Source organism: Callorhinus ursinus, unplaced genomic scaffold (genome assembly GCF_003265705.2).
Source record: "Callorhinus ursinus isolate GAN/ISIS: 27379988/994484 unplaced genomic scaffold, GSC_fseal_2.0 scaffold1630, whole genome shotgun sequence".
Lineage (NCBI taxonomy): Eukaryota > Metazoa > Chordata > Mammalia > Carnivora > Otariidae > Callorhinus > Callorhinus ursinus.
Window position 1 is genome coordinate 1 of NW_027398684.1, and position 10,318 is coordinate 10,318.

Sequence of the window (10,318 nt, forward strand, 5' to 3'; positions counted from 1 at the left end):
GCGGGGGCGGGGCCGCGCTGTCCTTTCCGAACCGGGAGCGACCTGCGGAGCCGGGAATTTCCCTGGCCCCGGGACTGCTTAGTTCCCCGCGCCCGCCAGGGATAAAAGCGGTTCTCCCGGCTCCGGGAGCCACAGAATCCGCTCCGCCAGCTAGCGCTGCAGCTCGCCAGCTCCAGGCCCCGCCGCCCCGACTCTCCGAGCTGAGCCCCATGGCCCGCGCCGCCACCGCCGCCGCACCCCGCGCTCTCCGCCTCCTCGGCGCCGCGCTGCTGCTCCTGCTGCTGGTCCCCGCCGGCCGCCGCGCCGCAGGTGAGACTCGGCGCGCCCCCAGCCCACGGGCGGGACGGGGGGGGCGCTGGGCGCCCACCGCGGGGCCGCCAGCTAACCCGGTCTGTTCTCCCCGCAGGGGCGCCCGTGGCCGCCGAGCTGCGCTGCCAGTGCTTGCAGACCTTGCAGGGAATTCACCTCAAGAACATCCAGAACGTCAAGGTGACGCCCTCGGGACCCCACTGCGCCCAAACCGAAGTCATGTAAGTGATGCCCCACACCGCTGCGGCTGCTCGCGTCCTGGTGGCCCCCAGCGCCCTGATGCCCGCCGGCCCCCCGCCCCGCCCCACCTCCCGCCAACGCGGATTCTGCCTTCTCCCTGCAGAGCCACTCTCAAGAATGGGCAGGAGGTTTGTCTCAACCCCGAAGCCCCCATGGTCAAGAAAATCATCAATAAGATGCTAAACAAGTGAGTTGTGCTTTTTGTTCACACGTGGGACTAGAGTCATTGGTCACTAATACTGGCAAATGCCTCCAGAAAGTTTTACCAAGGAAACCCAGGGTTTAGCTGAAGGACTGAAAATCATTATTATTTCACAATGAAATCTGCTAGTAAGATCATTCATCTGTTCTGGTGCCAGAAGGATATTTCCAGTACCCTCCATCCCCATGCAAATGAGTGTGGGTAAATGTGTGTTCCTAAAAGATGAAGTAGATTTGGCCAATGATGCCAAAATGCCCCCTACCCATTAAGGAACGAACAGTACTTACCTCCATCCCTGATGGGCTTCAGCCTTGAGAAGTGGAACCCCTGGCTTTGGACAACATGGACCTCTGAAGCTTTGTTGTGGAGAGCAAGGACTCTGAGACCTCCCTAAGCTCAAGTCTAGGAAAGTTTTCTAATGAAAGTTTTCTAATGGCTTTGAGCCTCAGCAAAATGGGATAAATAATAATAGCTATTTCATGGGTGGTATGAGGTTTAAGTGAGGTCTTGCATGTGATATTTTAACCCAGTGTGACAGTGAGCGCTATGTTTTAGCTCTTTCAAGTCAATAAGAGTTTATTCCACAGCCCCGCTCCACTCCTCCTCGATAAAAGAGCCAGTTCCCTACTGTGCAGGGCAGTGGGTACTGTGGGACCTTGTCTGGGCACAGGGCTGGGCCAGGGTCTGCATACAGAAATCCCTCCAGCCTCAGGGGCCAGTGTGAGAGAATAGCAGGGTTCCTTAGCCCCTGTACCAGTAACCCTTTTCTTTTCATCGGGGCAGCACCAACTGACCTCAGACAAGTAAGAAGCTCGCTGGTGGTGGTTCCTGAAAGACCCTTACAGGAACTGAAAATGAAGAAGAGAACTGGCTTCTGGAGACTTCTAGAAAGGCCTTAAATATGTTTGACTATTATGAGTTCTATTTATTTATGTTTGTATTTATTTATTTTTCAAAGTTCATATTTAATATTTTACATGTTAGTATTTAAAGATGTGAATGTGTTTAATCAAACTCAGTCCTGATTGTTATTTAATCTGAAGATGATGGGTTTTAAATGTCTCATGAAACCAGTGTTTCCGGGAGTTCATCAAATGCCCGGGGTACATTGATGGGTTGGAGCCGGGGGGGAGGGAGTCGAAGCAGTTAAACAGTGTGTACAGATCTATTTTTGTACTTGTTTAAAAGAATGTCAGTTGTTATTTATTGAAATTATTTCACATTATGTGGTCAACATTTTTATGTTGAAGCTTCCCTTGGACATTTTATGTCTTGCTTGTAGGGCATAATGCCTTGTTTAATGTTCATTATGCAATGTTGCTCTGTCTTGGAACAGAGAAGTTAAAACTACTGTAATGTTTTTACAAACAATAAGATAATAAACGTTTTGCAAAAAATAACACGCCTGGGTTTTGTTTTATTTTTCTCGATTTTTGGTTCCTACTAGGTGCCCAAGGTATTAAACAGTTAGATTGTGGTCACACCTAAATTTATGCCTGCTTCTAGTTTTTACTTTCCTTACCTTTCTCTCATTTAGGGGATATTTGACACACTACTATCCCCAAGCACCTTGAGAATCCTAGTTTTACACAAAATATTGCTGCTTTTCACACTGATTCAATATTCAAAATTTGTTCTTTATAAACTTCTGGATTTTTATAAATATTGTAACAAGAGCTCCTATTAAAGGCTTTGAGTAAGTGGATTTCCAAACAATTATGTAATTCTTTCCATTTTGATGAGGCTGGGACCAAAAAGTGGAAAAGTGGATTCTTCCTAAGAACTTGAACAATTTGTGTAATTTAATAAAAATAGTGACCTACACTAATACTTACTAAAGCAAAAAAAAAAAAAAAGAAGAAGAAAGAATGATCTACGGAGATAAGTACATGCTATAAAGTAAAATACATAACAAAAATAAAGGATAGGTAGGAAGAGAAATGGATTTAGAATATAATACACGTCTTCAATTGTTGGACAAAGTATTAAGTGAAGGAAAATTGTAATGTGGCAGGAATATAGATTGCAATTTTTAAGGTAAACACTGAAAAGGAAATAAAAATTTGGGATTTAAAAAAATCTGAAAAGGAGATAAAATGGAATAAAAGAAAATATCTGAATTATACAAAATAAATTAAGGAATAAAGAAGCAAAACAGCAGATGGGATAGGGGGAGAAGGGAAAAATCTTCCTTATAGAAGAATGACTAATAATACAAGTCTTTCTCCTTCTGAAGGTGAGTTTTAATTCCCCTCCCCCCATGGATACGGGCTGGGCTTTGTGACTTTCTTCCAAAGAAGAGACTAAGAAAAGGGGGAAAACAACATTATAGTGGAGAATCTGGCAGATCCCACCTTAACCAAGTGATGAAGGTTATTATGACCAGTTGTGTCAAGTGAATATCAGGAACACCTCCCAACATGATATGGTAAGAAGGGCACTTTGTCTCCATCATATTCTTCCCCAAAACCCATAAGCTCAGTAGGATCATGAGAAAATCATCATAAAAATCCAAATTCAGAAACATTCTACAAAATACTTAACAAGTATTCTTCAGATCTGTTGAAGTCATGAAAATCAAAGCAATAATGAGATTCTGTCATAGATCAGAGGAGACAAAGGAGACAGGCTGACTAAATCTAACATGGGGTGTGAGCTCATGACCCTGAGATCAAGTCCTGAGCTGATATCAAGAGTCAGACGCTTAGCCAACAGACCCACCCAGATGCCCCAAAGATTAACATTTTTAATAAAGATTGATGAATAAGACCAAAAAAACCTATGTTTCTTAAAAGAGACACACTTTAAATATTGGGACCCAGGTAGGGGCGCCTGGGTGGCTCAGTCGTTAAGCGTCTGCCTTCGGCTCAGGTCATGATCTCAGGGTCCTGGGATCGAGCCCCGCATCAGGCTCCCTGCTCCGTGGGAAGCCTGCTTCTCCCCCTCCCACTCCCCCTGCCTGGGTTCTCTCTCTCGCTGTGTCTCACTCTGTCAAATAAATAAATAAAATCTTTAAAAAAATAAATAAATAAATAAATATTGGGACCCAGGTAACTTGAAATTAAAAGAACTGAAAGTGTTATATCATGCTAAAGCTAACTGAGAGAAACCTAGTGTGGAAATACTGATGCATTACTTGTTAATAAGCACTAATGTATTATTAAGATAAATTTTTAATACATTGGTTAATAATTGATACATTAATTAAGGTTTAATATATTAGGACTTAAGGAAAGAAGTAAACTTAGAGATTAAAAAAAAGACTGACTCAAAATAAAAAGGAGTTACTTCTACAAGAGACAATCCTAAAATTCCATGAACTTAATATTTATCAAGATATATGAAGAGAGAAACTAGAAGGAGCAATGCATGAAACCATAATCATAGTTAAAGATTCTAACAAGCCTCTTTCAGTACTTAATAGGCACAGCAGTAAAGAATCAGTAACAGAATAGAAGGGTAAAGGAACAGGATCGCCCAACTTGACCAGCGTGCTGGTAATCCGGACATTTCACTCAACAACTGCATAAATCATACATATTTTTTCAACACACAGGGAACATTTTACAAAACAGACCATATGTGAGCCATAAAAAATGTATCAGCACATTTCCAAATGTTGAAATGTTACAGAGGATATTCTCTGATCAAGTTTTTTACGATTTGTCATGTTCCTAGTTGACTATGTATCCACACAGATGCGTAATGTGTTTGCTGTGGTTTCTAGTTCATCTCTTAACTTCCCAAATTTCACTTCCATAATACAAGGAAGCATCAAAACAGGGTCATCATGTTGTTTTCATGCCTGTTTTAGCCAAATGTATTAAACAATACATTTCCTCATTTTCCGTATTTATTTCTTGACATATCTTTTTGTAACCTTGGCATTTCTGTATTTCTTTGATTTGTAGTATATGTAATATAATTTGATAACTCATTACTACTGCCACAAAATTTTTTAAAAAATTGTTAAGAAAATGGGGCGCCTGGGTGGTTCAGTCGATTGTGTCCAACTCTTGATTTCAGCTCAGGTCATGGTCTCAGGGTTGCGAGTTCGAGTTCCGCATCAGGCTCTGTGCTCAGCAGGGAGTCTGCTTGAGATTCTCTCCCTCTCCCTCTGCCCCTCTTCTCTCTCTCTCTCTTTAGAATAAATAAAAAAAAACTTAAGAAAATAGAAATACAAAGCTTATATTGAAATCTATTATTTTTAAAGTTTTGAATAAATGCCCAAATCTAACATATTGGATGGTTCTCAGAGTTAATTGAAATGAACTTAAATAATTATAGATGGTTAAAATCATCAGGATGGCCTTACCATGGGGACAGAAGGAAAGACTGACTATGTTGCAGAAGAAAGTATGCAGGTTAGTATTGAAGAAGAACTTCACATTTGCAGTTTCAGTTTTATCCACTATACATCTTTTGCAAAACTGACCACAGTCCCTTGTACCTTGCATGTGCCTAGTAAATGTCTTTTAATTCAATATCTACGACCTTTTCATTTTTTTTGCACATGTCCTGAATTTTAGGTTATACCCCACCCACCCTATGGGAGATAGCCAATAAAGGTCATAGTGTGGTCTGTGCAACAGGGCCATGGAAACACTTTGCGATGCCTACAGAGGACTCCCAGTTGAGATACCATCAATGCCGGATGCTGACCAACAAACAGGGTCCTACCAGCACATGGGCCTCCAGTGTCAGATGCCTGCCACCTCCTTCTACCTCAGTCTTTCCTCAGTCTCTGCTCACGGAGTGAGTTCCAGCTTGCTGCTCTTAAGACTCACCATGCTCTATCCCAGTGCTAGGCCTCTGTTCATCTGGCCCTCTCCTGAATGTTCTCTGCCCGTCAGTGTTCTCTGTTTACCTAGAAAACTCCTCATCCTTAAGAGTCATGTGAATGGTCAGCTCTTTCAGGAAAACTTCTCTCACAAGTTTCATAAACCCCCTCTGTAAGAGTTGAATTAGGTGCTCTTCCTCACTCCTAACACCTTGGGAACAGTTTGCTGTGGTAATTACAGGCTTTTCTAAAAACTTCTATTTGTACATTCATTTCCCCTATTGCACTGAGAGTCAGAGGACAGCAGAGTATTTTTCCTCTCAATATCCCTGGCCAAACTTCATTCCCACTTTACACATGCTCGGTAAATGATCAATGACAATGTTGAAACAAAGGGAGAAAGAAAGGAATTCAATTCGAGTTGAACCACCCTTTTGGTTGGAAAGGTAATTAACAATAAGTGGAATCAGTAACAAAAGCCCAACTCAAAATGGTTTCATGAGAAGGCGAATCATTTGACCTGTAAAAGTAAAAGACTGAGGGGCACCTGGGTGGCTCAGTCGTTGGGCGTCTGCCTTCGGCTCAGGTCATGATCCCAGGGAGCTGGGATCAAGCCCCGCATCAGGTTCCCTGTTCCGCGGGAAGCCTGCTTCTCCCTCTCCCGCTCCCCCTGCTTGTGTTCCCTCTCTCGCTGTGTCTCTCTCTGTCAAATAAATAAATAAAATCTTAAAAAAAAAAAGTAAAAGACTGACAAGCTGCAGTTCAAAAATTCTGTTTAGTAATTAGTCTCACTCCCGCTCAGGTGGCTTTTCTCTGTGCTCACTTTACAAAGCTCGCCTCAAACACTGACAAGGTTTCAAGTTTCTGTTCTAGTAGTTATAACCCCACAGGAAGCAAAGGCTTGTTTTTCCAACCATTTCCTGACAAAACAGATTCCAGGAAATTTTTCTGACTTGGCCAGGCTTAGGTCACTTCCCTACCCCTGTACCTATCAGAACTGGGCTGGGGGGTTAGACCCAGACTGGAAGGACTGACCAATATTACTTTGGGTCATCAGCCCAGTCCTGGAGCTTTGCAGCAGGGTCACCCTACCTGAACTACCCAGATTGGAAGGAAGAAAGAAAGGTCCCCAATAGAAAACCACAGTTCTGTAACCAGAAGAAGGAGGAAGCTCACGCCAGGTAGAAATGACCAATGTACTAGAAACTGGATCAGGTTTATGACATTAACACCGGACAAAATGCTCTGGACTGAGGAAGTGGGTGGTTCGAGGGATTTCATGTCACATTCAGACATCTCCATTCTTCTCCCCTTGGAGCCAGAGTCCTTCTACCTGAAGCAGGCATTGCAACAAAATAGGGGTGGCAGTTGTGACGGCACGATTTCCAGAGGCCAGTGGGAACAACAGAGCCCATTCCTGTGGCTCCATCATCTCTGGAAGGCAGCACCAAGCCTGGACTGTAAAGGCAGATTAGATGGTGTCAATCCAATCTGCAAGATGCAGTAAATATGGTAGCTCGAAATGGGACTTAGTCATCGATGTTTTTATTTTAGGGATGCTCTATTCTTTTAAGATTGGTGATTGCATTCGTTTAAAGTTTGGGCATAGAAATCTGTCATTCAGCTCATAAAATGAGTAATTAGTTGGGGAAGACGCTTGGAAAAATAAAGAATTGGATTATTTTTTAGGCTTAGGAATACCACTGCCCTTTAAATTATCTGAAAAAATAAATATGGGACTGTTAGGGATTGGATTAGGAAAATTGATATACTAAGGCAGAAATAAAAGGCCCTTTCTTTTGTACTTCATTTTGTAAGCAACTGATGTTTATCAAGCAAGTCTTAGACATAAAATTATAGATAATTCTATATCTATGAGGCTAATTCTTGAAATGCTTCAACTCTTCGTTCACTGGTATAAATTTTTTGATGCCCTATTCATTCACCCTGAGTATTTATTTATGCGAATACTTTGGTTTGGATCTGGAAAGCATTAGAACAATATTTTTGTGTTTTTTTTTTTTAACTTATAAAGAGAGTAACATTCTGGGCAGAGTCTTCTTAATGCTGAAGGCAATATAGTTCCATTATTAAAATATGATAAAGTACCCAAACTGGATCAAGCAGAAAACTGTGATCCTTATTTCAGCAAATAAGAGCTAAAATGCCCAGTTCCCTTCTGGGAAACTCTGAGTAGAGTGTTCATCCCACTGACCTGATTTTGGAAGTGTAAGTCCATTGATGTGGAAAATCAGAGAAATAGACAAATGTAGATTTTATTGAATTTAAGTATATCTTATTCATTCCACAAAAGAAACTTCTTGCTCTTAGTGAAATAAGATACTGGAGACTTTTCAGCAGTTTGCTATTTTTAAGCTTTAGGAAAGGTGAAGTTTAACTATTTAATCATGAGAATAGCAAAATACTTAAACCAACTAAAACAAAACAAACCTGCTCTCCTGAAACTATCTATTACTTGTCTTAGGGAAAAAAATTTTTTTTAACTTGTGGTGGCTAAAGCAGCACTGGCTAGAGCTCAAATTGTGAATTTTATTAACTTCGAGACCTTGGCAAATTACCTAAATTCCCTGCCCCTTTGTTTCCTTGTGAAGAAAAGCTGTGGAGACAAAGTTGAGAAGATTAAATGGGTTTTATATATACAAAAGGTTTAGAACAATGATTATTAAAGTGCTATACTATAATACTTTATGTTTACTAAGAACTCTTTTAAGCACATAAACACATGTAAATAACTATGGATGTTGAAAAATAATGGGCAGATCTGCTATAGATTGTTTCTTGGATAAAAGTCAAAAAGTCTTCATAATCTCTTCGTGTTTTCTGTCCTTCATAATTTTTCTATAATAAGCAGCTACACAATGAAAATCAGAAAAATAAAACCATATTTTTAACATTTAAAGAACAGCTATTATAATTCTGAGCTACTGATTATCTCAAAAAAATCCCCACAGTATTTTTAATTGAGAATCCCAGAAAAATAAGGATAACAACAGTAGTATCTACACAAATTCTCAATTATTGCTAAGTTACTAATATTTTATAAACTCTAGGTCATCTTTCATTTCCTACTTCTTTTAAAAAATTTAGATTTCTTGGGTTTTTTTGCAGGATTGTACTGATGATTATTAAAAAAAGTATAAAGACAAATCTTTATACTTTAGTCATTCATAATCTTTTCTAATAAGATGGATCATCTTTAGTTTTAGTCTCATTGTGTAGTTGAAATTAGAATTATAAAATTAATGAACAATTAAACTAGCCAACAAAAAATTCATTCTGAGTTTTCTCTTAAGAAAAAAAATAGTACAAAATTTTATATTGGTTGAAGGAGGTGTTTTCTTTTTTAAATTTTTTTCCCAGGTAGTTTCAGTTTGGCAGTGTGGAAAAAGCAATTTCTATTTTATTTAAAAATGATTTAGAGCATATTGTATGTACTGGTGTTTTATAAATGTTAACACATTTATTCATTAGCCCTACCTGTTGAGGTAGATAATAACTTTAATCTCCATTTGACAGGTTAGAAACTAAGGCAAAGACGGGTTAAATGTCTGACACCTGTCATGGGGAGAACCGAAATTCCTGCCCTGTCTGTGTGGAGCAGAGTGATGCTCTGTGCCTCTGTGCATCTCTACAGCAACTCCTCCCACCCCCTTCCTTCTACACACCGATGCACTGGGTAACTCCCACTCTACTCAGAGACCTTCATCCAGAATCACACGCAAATCATCTGAAACCTACACGTAATCCAAAACAAAACAAAAACAAAAAACAAAACAAAAAAAACAACATTAAAACTAAGGGTGAAAAATGAGCTCCTGAATGACAAACGCTAGCGTTAACAGCTTGACATGTCTTATTAGAAATCAGTAAAAAACAAAATATGACTGCAGTTATTTCTCTACAGAGGATATCAGGATCACTGGAGACAGGAAAGTCCACATAACATGGAAATGAAATGAGATTTGTGAACATAAAACAAGGAAGTGCGATTAGATTGGTGATCTAGCACTTAAATGTTTCACAGGAACACCTCTTTTTTGCTGTTTCGGCAAGCAAAGGCTGCTACTCACACTAGGCATCAGCTCCTGGTTCCTCTGACCCTTTTGTGTTTGGACAAAACTAGAAACTGTGGACCCCGTGAGCCCAACGCAGCTTTCCTTCCCCACAACAGCTCTTACGTGACCACCCGCGCCTTACTTCACGGATTAATCCACGCCCTCTAGACCAAAAAGATGATGTTCATGGATTTACTCCGGCTCTGGAAGTTCCAAAATTGCATAGAGGAAGGGAGGTATGTAGGGTTAAGACACTATCTTAAATTAAACACTGAATTAAACGCTTGACACTGTTCGTCCCCTCACCCCTTCAGGATATGACACAAAGTATGATTTATTTGTGATTGTAAAATACCAGGAACAAGGAGAACATTCTTATGTCTAGTGTGAGATGACAAAGCTATTTTAACACAGCGTCTACTTAATGCAGGCATAAGCAAAATCATCAAACCAGAAGACATTTATGCGTTAAGTAACAAAGAGAAAAGCATGTCACCCCTCCGCCCTGGCCTTATTCCCCCAATCCAGATAACTAACGTTCAAGGAGCCTGTCTCCAGTAAGTGGCACATACCCAAGCAAGGCCACTCACGCCTCCTTTGGGGATTTGGGCGGAAAGAGGACATCCCCGCCTCGCAGGGACACGCGGGTGGCCGGGCGGGTCCCCCTTCACCGCGGGGGCGGGGCCGCGCTGTCCTTTCCGAACCGGGAGC

At 40.9% G+C, this 10,318-nt stretch overlaps 1 protein-coding gene across 1 annotated transcript; it reads left to right on the forward strand.

Moving 5' to 3' along the window:
* Nucleotides 1–122: 122 nt before the first annotated feature.
* Nucleotides 123–2,151, forward strand: LOC112819000 (growth-regulated protein homolog beta-like). The gene is made up of 4 exons (XM_025866067.2): nucleotides 123–309; nucleotides 407–530; nucleotides 653–736; nucleotides 1,535–2,151. Exons 1-4 carry the CDS (start codon nucleotides 210–212, stop codon nucleotides 1,542–1,544), a joined length of 318 nt encoding a protein of 105 aa, XP_025721852.1. The 5' UTR covers nucleotides 123–209; the 3' UTR covers nucleotides 1,545–2,151.
* Nucleotides 2,152–10,318: the final 8,167 nt, after the last annotated feature.